At 40.1% G+C, this 21,278-nt stretch overlaps 1 protein-coding gene across 1 annotated transcript in view; it reads left to right on the top strand.

Moving 5' to 3' along the window:
* Nucleotides 1-21,278, top strand: part of LOC141133958 (dynein axonemal heavy chain 3-like) — a 3,453,856-nt gene that overhangs the window by 1,574,419 nt on the left and 1,858,159 nt on the right. The window contains exon 38 of the mRNA XM_073623563.1: nucleotides 15,827-15,960. Within this exon, the coding sequence (XP_073479664.1) occupies nucleotides 15,827-15,960 (134 nt within the window). The remainder of the gene's footprint in view (nucleotides 1-15,826; nucleotides 15,961-21,278) is intronic.

Genomic DNA, 21,278 nt, shown 5'->3' with positions numbered 1-21,278 from the left:
CATGTGTGTGAGAGTTCCTACTTGGGAGCATCCCCTCCAACAATGGTTGTTATCCAGATTAGCGAATTTGTGCATTTGAACGGGAGGGAGATATCATCTATGATGTATTTTTTTGTGACAGTTCCCAATACTTAATACATTCAGATGCTTTGTAATTGTAAGTAATGGCATGCAGCCACTATTGGTCAGAAAAGGAGCATTGTAGGTCCCTTTCCCATCTTTTAAGTGCTGGAGTCCTGATAAATGTGGTTTTGTCGTGGAGGAGGTTGTACAGAAGTGTGCTGCCCTTCGCTTTAGGGGATTCTGATGTCCAGAAACTCCAACTCTTGTCTGGTAGGAGGTGTCAGAAACCATGAAATCAGACCGAGACAGTAGTACAATTAAATCACACTTGTTTAATAATAAAAGTAAAAAGAACAAACGTAGTCAAAACATAGCCAAAGTTCAGTAACCGGAATGGATAGTCAGCCAAGCCAGAAGTCAGGGATCAAAGTAGTGGAATAGCAAGCGGGATCTGGAGCCAGAAGGGATGTCAGCAAAGCCAGTCTTTAAACAGGAACGCAGGAGATAGTTTCTTGTGATGTGACCAAGGCAAAGGCAGAGCTCCTCTGAACTGGATAGCTTAAGTAGGTAGGACTGACAAGCAGGATCATCAACAGCTGAGTAACTGTGGAGAGAGATGGGAGCTGGCAATTAGCCTGCAGCTGAGCGACCATCTCAGAGAAGGAAGGACTGAGCCCAGCCCTGAAAGGAGGAGGGTCTGGATGGGATTTTTGTGCAGGTAGGAGACCAGTTGTCTATATATGAATGACCCTTGTGTGGGGACTAGATGTTTAATTTGTATGGACAAAAAAGGAAGGAGTTAGTCGTTTTTCATGAACAATTTTATTGGTCGGTGTTTTAGTTGTGACCAATGTTTAAGGGAGTATGAACTTAAATGTTTCTACTGGGATAGAAACGTGTTGTCCACATTCCTTCTAGGGGCCTGATGCCCCTGGAAGAAGCTGTTAAAACGCCCAGTGTGCATCAGGCCTAATACAAGGGATTGCTTGATTAAAGTGAACCTGCACTGTCATTTGGTGCACACAACTGTACCGCAGAAGTATGCAGTGATGTGTATGGAAGGGATAGAGTGGTGGTGATTTGTCACGTCCTCCATGTTTCCCTCCACGTTGGGCACCAAGCAAGGGTCACATGAGAGGCCCCAGGGTGGGTTCTTCTGGGCTACACTAGGAACCCTGTACAGGGTCACTTTTCACTTTATTACACATGGAGTACCTTTGCTTTATGCTGTCTTCATCAATGCTCTGGGACAAGGCTGAGGATGCAGTGCAGAAGTACTCGACCTTAAGGTGGGCCTCTACTCTTAGAGATGAACGCACACCATTTATATTGCACTGCAACTGTCCTCCAGTTAACTCTCGGTTCACTGTGACAATGTACACCTTTTTTGTAATGTGCATTTAGGAGGCACCAAGCAAGGGTCACAAGAGAGGCCCCAGGGTGGGTTCTTCTGGAATACACTAGGCACCCTGTACAGGATCACTTTATTACACATGGAGTACCTTTTGCTTTGTGCTGTCTTCATCAATGCTCTGGGACAAGGCTGAGGCTGCAGTGTGGAAGTACTCAACCTTAAGGTGGGCCTCTACTCTTAGAGATGAATGCACACGATGTATATTGCACTGCAACTGTCCTCCAGTTAACTCGTGGTTCATTGTGACAATGTACACCTTTTTTGTAAAGTGCATTTAGGAGGGACATGCTGTTCCAATGTCTGTATCCACCTGTCCAGCATTTTTCACTACTACTAGCCAGTAGTGGAGTGTGCCATGCTGTGCACTTTGTGCAGGCACCGCACATGCACTTAACTTGACTCTTGAACTTCCATACCTCTGTACAGGATGGAGAACCTCTGCAGTGCAATCTGCTCTCGTTGCTATGGGAGACAGACCGCTGGCAGAAAGAGTGCCGACAACATCTCCCTCACTGCTAGAGGCCATGCCACTTATAACCGGTACACACTATCAACAGGCTGCTTGTTACAAGTCTTTTACTCGAGGTAACCACTTGTATCTTCACACAATTTTTCTCCACACCAATGTCTGCATAACTTGAAGTGCTGAGACCTAATTGTTAGCTACATGTGTGGACCCTGCTGTGCACTGTTGAACTTCTGAACTTCCGAACCTCTGTACAGAATGGGGTACCTCACTGGTGCAATTTGCTCCCATTGCTACGGGAGACAGACTGCTGGCAAAAGGCGTGCTGACAACATCTCCCTCACTCCTAGAGGCCAAGCCACCTATAAAAGGTACATGCTATCGACAGACTGCTTGTTACACTTCTGTTACACCAGGTAACCATTTGTGTCTTCATGCTACATCACTCCACATCAATGTCTTCGGATTCCAATGTGCTGAGACCCACTTGTTAATTGCATGTGTGCCAGTTACTTGTGATATACAGTACCTCTTTTATAACTTCAGACCAGGCAGGGACAACGTTTCAAAAATAACCATTTTTTGGAGGCATATACCAGTGCTGATGTCTTAAAGGTGGACTCCAATTTAAGAGTCTCTACATGAGGGCAGTGAGGCATGGCATCCTTCTGTTGCTCCAGGTCTCATCCTCTGTCTCAATCCCTTATGGATCTCACAACCCAAAGCTGTGCTAGAACTCTCTGCCAATGCTGCTTCCAGTGCTCTTCTCGGGGGAAGGACTATCTGGACTCCCTGAGCTGGACCCTTGACTCAATTTATATGACACAGGACAAGAGAACCCACTAAAAAGACCAAGAAACCGGAAATGACATTAACTCCTACCCTCCCAGCCAGGACAACTAACTGTTTTAACCTGCCCACATGCAGCACACACAGGGCATGCCTTACCTGTGTTAGGAACAAGTGTCATACCAATACTTGTGTGATGTTGCCAACTTGTGTGATGTTTGCCAGCTTATTTCCTATGGTTTCCGTATGGAACTCTACTTTCAGTGTGAAAGACAAATCTTTTTTCCCCTAACATAGTCACGTGACCTTTGATGTAACACGTAGGGCGAAACCTGGGCTGACGTGGACTAGAAGTAATGTACAAGGAAGTCACAGTGGTATTTCTCTTTGTTTCTAAGTAATGCAAGTTAATTTTAAACTAACGTCAGTGTGGTTTTAATAAATAAATAGTCCTGTTTTTAAATACTACACCATCAGAGGCTGTTTCTGTTCTTTTTGGCATGTTTATCTGAGTGACACATGACCTTGTCTTATATGTGTATTAGGGTGAGAGCATTGTGAGCACTGAGGTGGCACAAGATGAAGTATTATGGTTCACAGCATTGATTCACACTGATGTTTGGGCTAACAGTACTGGAAGGTTCAAGAGCATTTACATGTGAACTGGATATGAACTTATGTTTGATTTATATTTTTATTCTGTAGCATGAAAGCACATGGACTATATATATGACTGACAATGATTTTCATCTGGCACATTAATGTATTGTGGTATATTTTCTTGCACAAACTTTGTTTAACTTTTTCTGGTCACATTCTTTAGTATTTATTATTTTTTTTATACATATTGAAATAATATTATATAGTTTAGATATTTACAGTATCACGCTGATAGGGCAGCACTATGGCTGCTGAGCACCTGGCACTGTGGTGTAATACAGGCTATTAAAAACAAGGCTTAAACAGGGTGTTAGTAAAAGTTGGCATTAATGCACTGAGCATGATTTAGTTTTTTTTTTTGCTGCCCCAGTAGCAGAGTAGAGGTCTCTGGACCTAGGGATAGCAGCCAGAATCATTTTGTCAGACTCCCTATAGCCAGTTGGTGGGGAAATGGTGAGATTAGATTAGAGGATGTAGAAAAGAATGCAGAAACAACACTAAAAAGGCAATTGGTCTTTCTAAGACCAAGTATACTGAAGGAATTTTCACCCTTTGCTCTCAGTTTTGGTGATGACTAGAAGGGAAACAGACACAGACTGCATTAAAACTGGATAAAAGTACACTTTCATTCATTTCTGTTTTCTGCCTTTGGCCTGGTCATAGATTTCCCCCCTCCTCCTTTTGCTGCCTGCCAGGGCTGGACATTGTGCTGCCTGCGTCCAAGAATGAAATGCTGCCCCCTCCAAAAAAAATAAAAATCACACCCACCAAAAGACCCACACATCCATTATAATCCATGATGATAATTAAAAATGTAATTACATTTATTAGGAAGTCAAATTTACATGCAACAGCACCTTCTCTATATGCAAAATGACATGAAATACCATTATGTTCAATTCCAAGGGATGGGCTAGGGTAGTATACGGCAGGCTAGGGTAGTAAATAGGCAGGCAAGGATAGTATACGGGCAGGTTAGGGTAGCATATGGGCAGCCTAGAGTAGCATTTGGACAGGCTAGGACAGAATAGGGGCATGCTAGGGCAGTATAAAGACAGGCTAGGGTAGTATATGGGCAGGCTGGGGTAGTATATGGGCAGGCTATGTTAGTATAGGGACATGCTAGGGTAGTATATAGACAGGCTAGGGTAATACATACAAAGTCTAGGGTAGTACATAGACAGGCTAGGTTAGTACATAGACAGTCTAGGGTAGTATATGGGTGGGTAAGGGTAGCATATGGACAGGCTAGGTTAGTAAATTGACAGGCTAGGGCAGTATAGGGGCAGGCTAGGGTAGTATATGGACACGTTAGGGTAGTATATGAGAGTGGTATCAGTGGCAGTGCTGGGGGAAAAGATCAGTGGCAGTTCTGGGGAGGGATGGGATCAGTGGCAGTGCTGGGGAGGAATGCGATCAGTGGCAGTGCTGGGGAGAGATGGGATCAATGGCAGTGCTGGGGAGGGATGGGATCAGTGGCAGTGATGGGGAGATGGGAATAGTGTCAGTGCTGTGGGATGGGATCAGTGGCAGTGCTTGGGAGAGATGGGATCAGGGGCAGTGCTGGGAAGGGATGGCATCAGGGGCAGTGCTAGGAGGGATGGGATCAGTGGCAGTGCTGGGGAGGGATGGGATCAGTGGCAGTGCTGGGGAGGGATGGGATCAGTGGCAGTGCTGGGGAGGCATGGGATCAGTGATAGTGCTGGGGAGACATGGGATTAGTGGCAGTGCTGGGGAGGCATGGGATCAGTGACAGTGCTGGGGAGGCATGGGATTAGTGGCAGTGCTGGGGAGGCATGGGATCAGAGGAAGTTCTGGGTAGGCATGGGATCAGTGTAGGTGCTGGGGACATATCAGTGGCAGTGCTGGGGACAGATGGGATCAGTGACAGTGCTGGGAAAGGATGGGATCAGTGGCAGTGCTCGGGAGGGATGGTATCACTGGCAGTGCTAGGGGGGTCAGATCAGTGGCAGTGCTGGTGAGGGATGGGATCAGTGGCAGTGCGGGCAGGATAGGATCACAGGCATTTCTGGGGGGTCAGTAGCAGTGCGGGGAGGATAGGATCACAGCCATTTCTGGGGGGTCGGTAGAAGTGCAGGGAGGATAGGATCACAGCCAGTGCAGGGGGGTCAGTGGCATTGTGGGTAGGATAGGATCACAGGCAGTGCTGGGGGCGTCAGTGGCAGTGTGGGAAGAAAAAAATCACAGGCAGTGCAGGGGGTCAGTTGCAGTGCTGGGGGGGTCAGTGGCTGTGTGGGGAGGATAGGATCACAGGCAGTGCTGGGGGGTCAGTGGCATTGTGGGAAGAATAAAATGACAGGCAGTGCTGGGGGGTCAGTGGCAGTACTGGGGGGTCAGTGGCAGTGTGGTGAGGATAGGATCACAGGCATTGCTGGGTGAGAGTCAGTGGCAGTGTGGGGAGGATAGGATCACAGGCAGTGCTGGGGGTTCAGTGGCAGTGCGGGGAGGATAGGATCACAGGCAGTGCTGAGGGCAGTCAGTGGCAGTGCGGTGGAGGATAGGATCACAGACAGTGCTGGGTGGGATAGGGGATTCAGTAGCAGTGTGGGGAGGATAGAATCACAGGCAGTACTTAGGGGGGGTCAGTGGTGGTGCAGGGAGGATAGGATCATAGGCAGTGCTGGGGGGGTCAGTGGCAGTGCAGAGAGGATAGGATCACAGGCAGTGCTGGGGGTCAGTGGCAATGCTGGGGGGGGTCAGTGGCAGTGTGGGGAGAATAGGATCACAGGCAGCTGTACTAACTTGTCTCCGGCACCATGGTGTCTGGCAGCAGTGACACCTATGCCGAGATAGGGAGATAAGGTCTCATCCAGCCCCTTCTACTTCAGTCCTCACCAGTCAGCTGACCTTTTAGTCTCCGCCCCTCCAGGGACAGCCCAGCTGCTGCAGTCGCTTTGTGCCCCACATGCAGCCCAGAGGCCCTGCTTACTGGGATGCCCCATCTGCCCATCTAGACAGGGGGAGATACGGAGCTTCTTGTGTCCGGAGGTCTCCATTCTTTCTGCTGTCCCTAACCCGCACAGCCAGCCAATGAGGAGGGGGCACCTCCAGCACCCCTGACTGACTGCACACAAAAGTGTTGTTAAAAAATGTGGACGTCAATTTGCCACCCCTCTCAAACTTCCGCCTGGGACCCATGGTAGGGAAAGCCCTGCTGCCTGCTCCTCCACCTGTGCTGTGGAAGAGTGGGCAGTCTTTTTCATTTTTGATCAACTCCTCCTCTATGCTCGTACAACATCCTTGCTCCTCATCACCAGAACCCAATTCTTCTTCTTCTCGTATGGCAGGATTAGTGGAAGAGAAGGAGGAGGAAGAAAATGGTGCATTAACAGTCTGGAAAAATGGGTGTTATGCATCCCTTAGGAGGAGGGGGAGCTTGGCCCCTTAGTTCCAGTGAAGGGAACTCTTAAGGCATCAGCAAACCAAGACATTTTGGACAATTTCATGCTCCCAACTTGTGGAAACAGTTTGGGGATGGCCCATTCCTGTTCCAACATGACTGTGCACCGCTGCACAAATCAAGGTCCATAAAGACATAGATGAGCGAGTTTGGGGTGGAGGAACTTGACTGGCCTGCACAGCCTCCTGACTTCAACCCAGCTTAAACTCTTCTGGGAAGGCTGTCCATGAGGTTTAGGAGTGTGTCTATGGGAATCTTTGACCATTCTTCCAGAAGTGCATTTGTGAGGTCAGGCACTGATGTTAGACAAGAAGGCCTGGCTCACAGTCTCCACTCTAATTCATCCCAAAGATGTTCTATTGAGTTGAGATCAGGACTGCAAGCCAGTCAAGTTCCTCCACCCCAAACTCGCTCATCTATGTCTTTATGGACCTTGCTTTGTGCACCAGTGTGCAGTCAAGTTGGAACAGAAAGGGGCCATCTCCAAAGTGTTCCCACAAAGTTGGGGGCATGAAATTGTCCAAAATGTCTTGGTATGCTGACGCCTTAAGAGTTCCCTTTGCTGGAACAAAGTGGCCAAGCCTAAGCCCTGAAAAACAACCCCACACTATAATTCTCCCTCCACAAAATGATTTGGACCAGTGCACAAAGTAAGGTCCATAAAGACATGGATGAGCGAGTTTGAGGTGGAGGAACTTGACTGGCCTACACAGAGTAACAAGTATAGGCGCAACAACTCAGGTGTCATACATTTCCCAATGCAAGTCTGTGGTAAAAATAAATGTTCTATAATAGAACTAATAAGTGGAGAGGCGCCTCTGGGTGCAGTAGTTTGAACAAACGGTTTTAATCTCATAATAAATACACTCACATTTGGATGGAAGTAACAGGCATGGTATACAATAGTCAAGATGATGCTCCCAAGTTCTGTGCCCAAGTCAAGATGACGCTCCCAAGTTCAACAGACATCTGTCTGTTGAGAAAGGAGCACGACTTGTAAACACATCCAAGTGCGCACGCTCGCGAAACGCGTCCATGTTAGATGACATCACCCATCTGAGCCAGCTGCATCATGCGCTTCAAGCCTCACTCTGAGGCCGCCTTCCGGAGCCGGCTAATCCACCTGTCGGAAGAGCCACTGCCCTCAGTTGTTATCAGCAAGGATGTTTTTGGCACAGAACGTCATCTTGACTATTGTATAACATGCCTGTTACTTCCATCCAAATGTGAGTGTATACATTATGAGATTAAAACCGTTTGTTCAAACTACTGCACCCAGAGGTGCCTCTCCACTTGTGTTTTCTTTATGGCCTACACAGAGTCCTGACCTCAACCCGATAGAACATCTTTGGGATGAATTAGAGTGGAGACTGTGAGCCAGGCCTTCTCATCCAACATCAGTGCCTGACCTCACAAATGCGCTTCTAGAAGAATGGTCAAACATTCCCATAGACACACTCCTTAATCATGTGGACAGCCTTCACAGAAGAATTGAAGCTGTTATAGCTGCAAAGGGTGGGGCAACTCAATATTGAACCCCACGGACTAAGACTGGGATTTAAAAAAAAAAAAAAGACTGGGAAGCCATTAAAAGTCATGTGAGTGTAAAGGCAAGCGCCCCAATACTTTTGGCAATATAGTAAGTATATATATATATATAATTGTTTTTCACATTATTGGAAACTATTTATAGAACTTATATACAATATTTTTTCAATAATCTGGAAAAGATTAGGCACAAACGTATAATAAAAAAAATGTGCCTTTTAAAAAACACATCATTGAATCCTTTATGCTGTGACAGGCAAATGAAAGGGAATGTTCGCATATGTGTGCTAATTTAATAACCTCCATTATTTGATTTCTAGTCCATGTTATCAGAAACTGATGAAGTGTGCTGCAGAAGTCATGCTATCAATAACTTTGAAGGAAATATCCTCGCTAGGTACATAATCTCAGTGAAGAAAAATGCTGTTTCGGTGTCAGGACAATAATATAGAATATTCCAACATCAATAGCTGACATTTATCTTACTTACCATAAACAAAAAATTATTATAATCTAATAGATGTGAAATGATTCCATTACAGGCAAAGACCATTATACTGAGGAGGGTTTACCTTATCACTAAAGATATCTTTTTACATGGAGCTTTTGGGATGTCTTCATAAAGCTTGTAGCTTAATCATAGAAATTCAGTCTTGTCATGGTAACTGACCTGTACTAGGAATGGGTATAATTGTCCTGGTTTGTTGCCCTATGCAGATTTCTATCCAGCTCCCCCTTTACTGGGACAATTTATTCATATTTTGCCATTTTTAAACAGTTATTAGACCCTACACACTCAATAACGTATTACAGTGTTATGCAGAGAGTACCGGCAGAGAGTTGCTGACAGAAGATTATCTGGGATAAGCAGCACAGAGAGTCTGCATGTGATCAGTGAAACAATATTATATCATGGATCCCCTGCAGTTGATCATACAGCATCATGGATCATGATGTAGTGATGTGATGCAGAGAGCGCATGGGGAATTAAAGTGGATGTAAACTTTTACATATACTGTACCTAGTAAAGTAAACAGCCTCAGATGATACACAGGGATGAAATACATCTCTCTACATAAGTTTTACATGTATATCTGCTGTATTCAGCTTTATATACTGTTTAGAAAGTTCAGATACTGTTTGGAGATTTGTTCTTCCTGTTCAACACTGCAGTGAAGACTTGGCATACAGCCAAGACAGCTAATTGGAGGAAAGGCACACACCCAGAACTGTTCGCTGAATCATTTTAGCACTCTGCTAATCTATTTATAGCATCCTACCCAATACAAAACTCTGGCTGCTTTTGTCATATGTGACGGACAACTTGTCAGGAGTTATCAGGCTGATAACAGAATGGAGCAGGAGACAGCTACGGGACATACTACTTTAAAGAGAAATAACAATACACTGCAGATAGATGTGCCCAGCTCAAATTTCATGAATCGGGTTTACATTCACTTTAACTACTGTATTTCTGTTATCAGCAGTTTGTTTGCATTTCCCTGATTGGAGGATCTTCTGTCAGCACCTCTCCTCTGGGGAGCTTTACATAACTGTTGTAACACTAGTGAAAGCTAATAAATTGGGAAAGAGGGACAGACTCCACCAAGAGTAGAGACTTGGCTCCGCCAATCACAGCAGCCTCTACACCACTGCCATTTTATAATGCAATTATGAATATATTTATCTGGACAAATAGTTTATTATTACCATTCTTTCAGTAATTCAGTAATTCACACCCATACCTTCCTGTTGCTAACCACCTTATTGTTAAGTACTTTATAAGGCAATTAAAATTACATAAAATATATTTACTCTTTTTGCTACTTTGTTTAAATTGTTATTTAACTGGCTACTCATTCACCTTCTATTTACGACCAGCTGGGAGCACAGATTTCTGAAATGTTGCCTACTTCCTTGCTGTATTTTGTGCTATGCAGATGGAATGTAGTCTAATTGTTTGAAAATAAGTTGCCATATGGTAGAAAGCACAGAAGATTAGTATATTAACACTGGTCCTAATATGTTTTACCATGCTGTTCTAGTATTTATTGAAACTTGCCTTGATATGTCATTGAATAGAAGAAAAATGGTATTGCTGAAAATCGCAATATGTATTTCAGCATATGGTGCCGCAGAATTTCTGTTTGACGTTCACTTCGTAATTGAATAGCTTTTTGAAGTCTTAACATATTAATGACAGCATTGAAATGTTCTCCCTGCAATTAGTTGGGCTAATACTTGCCTTAGGTGGGATTTATAGTACTTTGTTTTATATAATGGGTTTATTTGGATGATTTTGGAAGAGCTCATTTCCATTCTCTCATTGTTATTGCTTTTATTAGTAATATACCCTCCGATTTGCTAGTAGATGGGAACATTGTTCCTGTGGGAAATTGAGGATCTTAAGCTGTTTAGTATTTTATTTTATATATCTATGTTTATGGACTGTGTATTGTTCATTTTATTTGAGAACTATACCAAATATTACAGCACATCACCATTACTGTTTCACTAAAATTAAAATGTTTGGTAATACATATTCAAATATTTAGTTTGTAAATTGTAAAATTCAAATTACAGTAGTTCTATAAACAAGTTTATCTACAACAATATATAATCTGAGAGGTCATGGCCATCATGGCCTACACAGCACCCTATTGTTTGTCACATAAAAGCTATGTACAAATATATGAAGAAAGAAGAAAGCATTAGCTCCTCACATGCATCTTTATATGATCCAGGTCTTACATGTACTTTCTTCAATTTTGGCTGTGGTATACAGGCATGTCATTCCAATCCACATCCCACAATGCAATGACAGATGCCTCTGCAGCCTAGCATCAGGCTTGGGCATTAACCTGGCAAAGTCTCTATTTGCACAGCTGTTTTGGGAGGGCTCTAAGAGATATCATATTGTTCGGTTATAAAATAAAGATTTGTTTCTAACAACATACAGTATGTTGTAAGTCACGCTGTAAAGTTCATGTTTGCTATTACTTTTAAAAAGAAATTAATTTTGTTGTCTTTTTGTGCTACTACATTTAAATTAGCTGTCATAAATATGTTTGCGTAAAAGAAGTTTAATAGTATTCATAGAAATATTTATGAAAAAAATGATGACGTCTGTAAGAGATTGCTCCCCTGCTCAATCTCTTTAACCTTTGTCTATGGCTTGTATTTTTTTTTTTTCAAATCTGAGCATGGATATTTTGGCTGTACATGTTAGGCAGTGGGCTAGTTTGTCAGAAGAAACTATTGATAATCAGTCATAGTGGGAGTCCACAAATTCCTGCATTATTGGTGGGTTTTGGTAGTAACTGGCTTGCAGTCATACAATCACCACCCGAATTCTTGTGTACATGACTAATCCAGTGTTCATTTCTCTCTTCTTATAAACGTTACTATAAATAATGAAACGGTCAAAATAATTATTTACGGGATTGATACTTTTTTTGAGAATCAGCCACAGCTTGATACAACATATAAATAATGAACAAGTAAATAAAAGAACATGACCAAATCCAGCATCCCTCTTACAATGTTAAGTGGCATATCTCAAACTCTCCTTCACAGCTATTTTTTTTTTTTAATTAAGAGCCAATATAGCCCTAGCCTCCAAGGTTAGGCTTGGGGGCTTACTTAGGCTTTCTGCCAGCAGTTCTATCGATGACTCAGTACCTAACCAAGTAAATGGCCCAATATAAGATTGCACCAACTCTAGTGATAGACTTTATACTAACTTCATCAGCTGCCTACCACCTCAGCCCACAGAACAGATACAGGCGGTCTCCGGGTTACAAACAAGATAGGGTCTGTAGGTTTGTTCTTAAGTTGAATCTGTTTGTAATTCGGAACAGGTACATTTTGTAAGTGTAACTCCAGTCAAAAAAAAACTATTTTTAAGCTTTTTGGATAGCATAGGGAAGGGTTAACACCCCTGTAGCATTTGTTTTGCTGCCTGTGCCCCTGTACAGAAGATTTCACCTCACTTTCTGTCCCAATGACAATTGGATTTTGAAAATTTTGGGTTGTTGTGGAAACAAGCCTTTGTGATAAAGCATCAGTGAAGAGGAGACAGGTTTTTCCCATAATAACTCTTATAGGAGTGAATTTCCCTTCCTAGGGGTAGATTTCCTCTCACTTCCTGTTTTCTCCCTCTATTTGTAAGTAGGAGTCGTTTGTGAGTCGGATGTTTGTAACTAGGGGAACGCCTGTATCCACCATATTCAAATTAGAAATTATAATAATGCAACATGTATTCAGGAATTAAATACAGGCAAAACATGTTTTTATTATTGAAACCTTGGTATAAATTCTTATAACAGGGGCACTTGTTCTCTCTGAAAATCTCCTGCTTAACAATGTGCCTTAAAATCACTCCCTTTCTCTTTCATTCTAATAGCCTAGTGACTTTTGCTTATGCCACCCTCATTAGTCTCCTAAACCCTTAACTCTTTACCACCATCACTAAATCCTCATCCCGAAGTAAAAGGCTCCAGTCATGCTGCCTGCTATTTAATACACAGGGCATTACTTTGTGATTGGTGTATGAATCCAGTTATAAGATTCATGGGTGCATGTTCAAAATGATAGCTATAACAATATTTATATATAACATGATAATTTAGCCAGAGTCTTCAGTGGCATATACCCTCACCCTTACATGTTCTTACCAAAATGTACAATTTTTTGTAAAAGTTAGATTCTTGTCGTTCCTGCATTGAAAGGTCAGACATCTTTCTGTCTGAAGACTTCATATAAATAATCCAGTTTCTTATTTTAAAATGAACCAGTGACTTGTAAATTAACAAGCTGAAGATACAGGGGTTGATTTCCTAAAGGAAAATAGACTGTGCACTTTGCAAGAGCTTAGTAAATGAGGTAAAAATTCACTTTACAAAGAATATCCAATCACATGCAATGAAAATAAAAAACTAAAAAACATTTTTGCTTGCACATGTTTGAACGATGGAAGTCAGCAAAGCTCCCCCTCATTTACTAAGCTCTGGGGCAACTGCACTTGCAAAAATGCACAGTCCATTTGCCTTTAGTAAATCAACCCTAAAATATACCAGTTTGGGTACAGGAACACGCATAGATTACCATGAAAAAATATGAATATTACAGCAAAATATATATGCATAGTTAGAAAGAAAAAATGTTTTGGTTGACTGCATGTTTAAATCAGAGCTATGATAAAGAGCTGATTTATCGCTAAACGCATTACCTGCGGTTGTTGAATTCCCTTGCTTTGTTTTGTATAAATGTACTTTTATGAAGATGTGCAGCCAACCAGAAAATGTTTTCTTTCCTATGAAAATTGCTGTAAACATGGCCAGCACCTATTAGTGTGACAGCGGATGTGGAAAGGGAAACTGACCAGGAGAAGTGTTTTGTTTTCTTATATATGCATAGTATTAATAAAGGCATATGGACGACCCAACCAAACCTTATTTACAGTGCCATCACTGTCTTTGTTCTTGTAGAATTCTCAGTATCTTTAACAAAATGAATAAGCACATATACATTTTATAAGGACATTATGAGCATTATCGTAACATAGAACATTTTTATTATAAATGTTATATTCTTGTCATACCTGCATGGGAGAGGCAGACATATTTTTGGCTGAAGACCTAATTTAAAATTAATCCGGTTTCTCGTTTTAAAAGGAACCATGTTAAGTTTAAGCATATTGTGAAAACATAGAGCATTTAAAATAGAGGTGCTATTTTAGACTTCTCATTATGCTATCTCCTTTTTTACTTTGCATGGCTGAAGGAATAAGTGCACAGCAAGTTATATACATGTCTAACATCTTTTTTTGTATGGGTGGCAGCACTTTCACATACATGTTTGGGAATATTGTAAAAACCTTGTTCAATTACTATTACTATATAGGTTCTAATAACAGTTTGTGCAGTGCTTTAATAAATGAAGGAAGACAGTAAAATTAAAATATGGTTAGAGTCCCTGCTCTGATAGCTGGAATCTAGTATGGAGGGGCAAGTGATAAAAACATTCTAACTTTTATAAATGCTAGGGATTAGCTGATGGAGAAAGTAAAAGTACAGATTTTAGGTGGAGATGGGATACCATTACTTGAAAAGATGAGTCTTCAGGGATCTCCCGAAGGTAGACAGAGTAGGAGATAGCCAAACAGATTGGAGTAGGGAGTTCCAGAGAAATGGAAATGCTCTGAAGAGTTCATGGCATCATGCATGGGTGATATTTTGAGATGAGGTTGGTTATGTATAAATATGAGGATGGGGTTCAGGTTTGCAGCAATGCAGGATACGTGCAAACTTTCAGTGTTTGAAATTTTGGTGAACAGGCAAACGTAGGCAAAAGCAGGATATTTCCCCACCAGTCAAAGTTAAAATCCTGGCTGCAGTAATTAATTTAGTGGCTGTTTTACTACTGCCACTAAATGAAAACTTCCCACTATGATGCCCACAAGTGTCTTTGGTTGCTAGTATGAAAGCAGCTGAAAATTGTTGTGTGGGCTGTCTGCTCACATGCTAGCAATGTAATAGATTGCTAGGATGCTTGTGAGTTCACAGTCATTGGTTGCTGTGGTGCACCATAACAACCAATGACAGATAAAAAAACAAATAGGATTTGCCCCAAAATTCATAATAGACCACTATCCTTGATAGGGATCTGGTATGGTGCACCATAAAAACCTATGACACATAAAAGCTGTCTCAAAATACAGAACCAGACCAATTATCCAATGATTAGGTATGCAGCTTGGCTGGCCAAGGGAGGCACTTCTGAATGGTTGGTAACATGGATAAGTCTGGCAGCAATATCCATGACAGACTGAAGGAAGGATACCCTGAGTAAAGCTAGGCTGATGAAGAAACAGTTGTAATAGTCCAGGTGAGAGATAACAAGGGAGTGAATTAGTAATTTGAAAAGGAAAAATAAGTATTTTTTGTACTATTAATGCAATTGATAAAAAGCTGGAGGATACAGATATAACCCCTGACAAATTATCAGTTAAACAGTTGATGAAGCAATTTAATGTGAGATTAGGCGATGAAGCTAATAATACTATAATATGGTAAGCTATCCAGCAGATAAAGAAACAGCAGTAGCAATACAAAGTCATCACATACAGTAGATCATAAACATGTATTGGTACTTTACACTTCTGAGTTAGTAAGGCTATCTCTGTTCTATTTTTTAACCACATGATCATCTCATATGCCCACATACTTCTCGTTCTGCTTCTCCTTATTATTTTCCTCTTCTTCTTCTTGTCCCTCACCTCTTGTTTTTTATGTTTCAGCACCTTCTCCTGTATTTTAATTATTTGTAACTTGCGACATCTTAGTTTCCAAGAGCTTGACATACATATACTGTACAGCAAATGTATGCATTCCATATTGTATGTTTGTTATGAAATAAGTTCTCATTGAAACATCTTGGTAACATTTTTGTTGTGTCTCTTTAGTCAATGTGCAGATGGCTTCTTCCAGCGTGCTTAGATTTTGTTGAAAAAAGATGTAAATTTGTAATAAAGACTTCTCCTATGCATTTTACTGTGTCAATGCTGAAGATCTATGAAAGTTTACTGGTAAACATAAGGTAAGAAACTAAAATGTATGTTTTATTATACAATACACATTGTTTAGAAAACCATAATAATTTTAAAATATCAGATACTTTCACTTCCTGCCCAGGCCAGTTTTTACATTTCAGTGCTGTCATATTTTCAATGCCAATTAACCTCCCTGGTGGTATGATTATGTCAGATTTTTTCCTTGTCAAAAGAAGTTTATTGAGTATACAATGTTATAAAGATACATAAATATACATAAAGTAAGTTTACAAGGATCTATAAAGTAAGCTCATTGTTTTACAGTAGGGTTTATATAGGTAAATATCATGAAATTTCAAATATTAAACATTGGGTTCACGTAAACCTAAATTAAAGATATAAATCATTTCCTTAGTTACTTTTGTAGGTATTTATATGATTTATACCTACTATACATATTGTTTACAAGTAGAGTGTATATAGGTCAAATAAGTTCTGATAATGAGCTTTAATCGTAAGGTGGAGAAAAGGAAAGAGAAAGAAGAAAAAGGGTTGAAAGGTAGAGGTATGGTCCACAAGGTTGTCCCGCTCGTCAGTTTATTATTCTTTTTAGTTCTCTTTGAAGCCTTAGAATGGGTGTCTCTGTAAGTCATTTAATCTGTTACCATGGCAACAGGACAGAGTCATTGAAATTTGACAGGAACTGTTGTTTTATCCAAGGATGCCAAAGTTTTTCAAATTTTGGAATTTGATTTTGATCGATGGCTACCATCTTAGCATGGGACATTGTATTATTCATTCTGTGAATTGTTTCTGCTAGTACCAATGTAGGAGATTCCCATGCCTTGGCCACTGTTTGTTTTGCAGCCGTTATTAGTTGGATCATAAGTTTGAATTGAGAGAGTTAACCATTCCGGTTTTAGATTAAGTAAAGTTAAATATGGATCTGGTTGTATTATTTTTTAAAATATTTTAGATGCAATCACGAAGACTTCCTTCCAGAAGGTTTGGATTACTGGGCACGTCCACCATATGTGTAAATATGTGCCTATTTCTGGGCATCCTCGAAAACAAAGAGTTGAGGTATTAGGTGAATATTTTGCCACTCTAGCGGGTACAAGGTACCAGCGAGTTAGGACTTTATAATTTGTCTCTAGTGCCAAGATGTTGGGTGAAGATGACTTAGATGTGAGCCATATATTAGACCAGTCCGTGTCTTCTAAAGTTTGTCCCAGGTCCTCCTCCCACCTCTGAACGTAAGAGGGTCTATTAAGATTTGCTACTCCATATAATTGATTATAAAGTGATGAAATTGTACCTTTAGCAAATGGATCTTTTGTACAGATTGATTCAAAAATGGATAATTGGGATAATGGTGTATCCCCCTTTAGGAATGGTGTATAGAAATTTTTGATTTGGAGATATCTAAATATCTCAGAGTTTGGTAGATCATATTTTTCTCTAAGCGATGGGAATGAAAGGAATGATTTAGATGCTATGAAGTCATTTAGTGTCTGAATGCCTGATGTTGTCCAAGCTTTAAAAGAATTTGGGTAGATCCATGCCGGATAAAAGGCCGGATTTCTGATAAAAGAAAGGAGAGGATTGTGTGGAGATTGTAACTGATATTTGGTTTTTAGTTTATCCCAGAGAGATAAGAAGTGTTTAGTTATGGGATTATGAATTTTAAAGCGGTCTTTAGGATCAAGCCATAATAAATTTGATATTAATAGAGGGTCATTTTCTGAAGCCTCTATAAATACCCATAATGGGATTTCCTGTTTTGCATGGTATTTGGACAGACTGGCCAAATGTGCTGCTCTGTAGTAGTTAGTAAAATTAGGGTATCCCAGGCCTCCTTTATATTTGGGAAGATGTAGTGTGTGTATAGGTATACGTGGTTTAGAAGAGCCCCATATAAACGAAGTTGCTCTTTTTTGTACTATTCTCAAAAAATAGGAAGGAATTGGAATAGGGAGGACTCTGAATAGATAAAGCAATTTGGGTAGAATAGTCATTTTGATTGCATTAATCTTCCCTATCCAGGATAAAGGAAGTTGCGACCATTGTTTTATTAGATTTGTGATCTGTCTTAATACAGGAGGATAATTGGTTGAGAATAAGTCAGAATGAGATGCTGTTAAATGAATTCCAAGATATGGGATTGATTTTTCTGCCCATGTGAATGGGAGTGCAGTCCTAGCCGGGATCAATTCCATGTTTGTGAGTGAAATATTAAGCACTAGGCATTTCTTAGGATTAATCATAAGGCCGGATAGGGCTGCAAATCCATCAAGAGCTGGTATTAAGTTAGGACCAGAGACCTGTGGTGATGATAGAAAAAGTAATATATCGTCTGCAAATATACATAATTTGTGTGTAATACCTCCTACTTCAATGCCAGTTATAGTTTGGTTTGTTCTGATGTATTGGGCCATGGGTTCGAGTATAAGGGCAAATAATAAGGGAGATAATGGGCAACCCTGTCGGGTACCTCTTTCGATATTTAAAGGCTTCAGATTTGTATCCAGCATATTTTATATAGGCTTTGGGTTTATTATATAATGCTTTGATCCATGTTAAAAAGTGGGGTCCAAAACCCCATTTTTGTAATGAATATTGCATATATTGCCAGGATACTGTGTCAAATGCCCTCTTAATATCGAGAGATAGAAAACCTAAAGGGATTTTCCGTTTTTTAGCAATATGTGCCAATAACACTGCCCTGCGTATATTATCGCCTACCTGTCTATTTGGCATGAAGCCTACTTGATCTCTATGTATTAATTTTCCTATAATGCTATTGAGGCGTTTTGCTATTATTTTTGCTAATAATTTAATATCGAGGTTTAACAGAGAGATAGGCCGATAATTCACACAGGAAGTATCATCAGAAAGGGGTTTTGGGATCATACAAACAATTGCCATTAGTGTTTCTTGCCGAAAAGAATGTCCATCTAGAAGTTTGTTAAAAGTTTTAGTGAGAATGGGAGAGAGTATTTCTGAGAATGTTTTATAGTATAAAGCCGAGTAGCCGTCTGGGCCTGGTCTTTTGTTAAGTTTTAGGTCTTTTATGGCGTTAGCAACTTCATCTATAGTTATAGGCTCATCCAAACTGCTTTTTTGATTCTGAGATAACTCAGGTAAGGTTATTTTTGAGAAGAAGGATTCAGCTTCTGTAGGATTAAATTCATTGTTTGTCTTGTATAAAGTTGCGAGATGTGAGTGAAATTTATGGACTATTTTAACTGGATTACAAGTGTAAACATTTTTTGATAATTTCAAACGTATTGGTTTGAAAGATTTGTTAGTTGAATTTAATGCCCGAGCCAAATATGTACCTGGTTTGTTTGTATTCAGGTAGAAATTGTGTTTGGAGCGTTTGAGGGATTTATCAACTGACTCAGTGAGAAATAGATCATATTCCAATCTAGATTTTTCCAGATGAGATTTTGTACTCTGAGATGGATTATCTTGAAATGATATGTAGGCTGCATTAAAATTGAGTTCTAGTTTTTTTGCTAGATTTTTGCGTTCCCGTTTAAATAGTGCCATTTGTCTTTGTATTGTACCACGCAAGACAGGCTTATGAGCTTCCCACAGTGTTATTGGGGAGATGTCTGTTGTATTATTAATTGATATGTATTCCTTTAAAACTTGTTCAATGGCCATCTGACGTAGTGGGTGTTTGAGCATTATGTCCGGTAAGTACCACGTTGGGTCATGCGCTTTTGGTATGGCTGAGGCTATAGTAGTGTATACTGCATTATGGTCAGACCACGGAATCGGAATTATATCTGATGCAATAATTTCTGGTATCATTCCTATTGTTAGAAAAATATGATCTATTCTGGTGAAGGTTTGATGAGGGTGCGAGAAATAAGTGAATTTCTTTTTCATTGGGTTACTTTCTCTCCATGAATCTACTAGATTGTATTTGGAAAGAAGTTGAGAAAAAGGTAATCTAGAGGTTATTTTGGATGGTGTAAAAGGTGATTTATCTAGAAATGGGAGGAGGACCTGGTTCGAATCCCCACACATTATCACTGTTCCTATTTTGTGTGTAATAATCACTTGTAATATATGTGAGAGGAATGGTGTAGGTTGTTAGGAGCGTAGTAGGAAATCACCGTGATTGCTGTATCCATTATATAACCCATGAGTATCAGGTATCTACCTTCTGGGTCTTTAATTTCTGATGATAAGGTGAATGGTGTGGATCAGTGAAATGCAATTAGAGTTCCCCTTTGCTTGGTACAGGCAGAAGCCGTGTAAATTTGTTGATAAAAAGGAGAAATATATTTTGGAGTAGAATCTTTGGTGAAATGTGTTTCTTGGAGGCATACTATGTGAGCCTTCTTGTTATGGAAAGTACGGAAGGCTTTGGTCCTTTTTTGAGGGACATTTATTCCCTGAACATTCAGGGAAAGTATATTCAGTGGTGCCATGGCAATAGATCAAATAGTTTTGACTTACTTTTTGTTATGCAGAGCTGACTGCGCAGATCAACCTGTGTGGACTGAAGAGATGAATAGATAGAAAAGAAACCAGTGAATTCTGGAGAAAAGAGTAAACAAAAAACATATGAGATTAGATGATACATTGTATAAATTATTTTTTGCAAGTAATCACAATTTACCCGTGAAAGAGAATAAATATCTCTCTCAGGGGAATAAGTGCCTTCGTCACACTCCCACATAATATGGTTGGGAGAATGAGGAGGGCTAATGGGGGTACACGGATCTTCCGCTTACAGGAGAGAAGTGCTATGTCAAAAGACATCAAAATGATGTTTCATTAATTGGAGTGCAGAATATAGTTTTTGTTGAAATTATTTATTCCAGGGTGGTTGTATATGGTTAGTCTTGCCCTAGGCTAAATAATTCAGTTAGAAAGGTACTGTTAATAACTTTGGTATTGATGAAGATAGTTTGAATTATTTTGGGATTTTAACTCTTTTAGAGTAAACAATTACATATTTTATTCATATGTAACTGTTTAGATATGTTAACTCATAAAATTGAGGTTGTATTGCTTCAGATTAGAGTAAACAAAAACATAATTCTAGGAACTAGTTAGGTAATAATATATTTGTTTTAAGAAAAAGAAAAAGCTTCCATTATTATTATTGGGTTATTGAACATGTTTGTCCTAAAAAGTAATAAATCTATTGTTATTACCTGATAATATATAACTGAACAAGAATTTCCTTATTTCACTTATATATTCTAAGGCTATATGAATCAGAAGTAATAAGAAATATAACTGGAATGTAACATGATCCCATACAGTGTGTGACTATCAGAATGCAGTTACATTCAGTTATAAATATAGGTTTTTTATAGAGAACCATCTCTTAGTATAA

This window comes from Aquarana catesbeiana, linkage group LG03, assembly GCF_042186555.1.
Source record: "Aquarana catesbeiana isolate 2022-GZ linkage group LG03, ASM4218655v1, whole genome shotgun sequence".
Lineage (NCBI taxonomy): Eukaryota > Metazoa > Chordata > Amphibia > Anura > Ranidae > Aquarana > Aquarana catesbeiana.
This window is presented reverse-complemented; position numbering and strand designations above follow the sequence as displayed.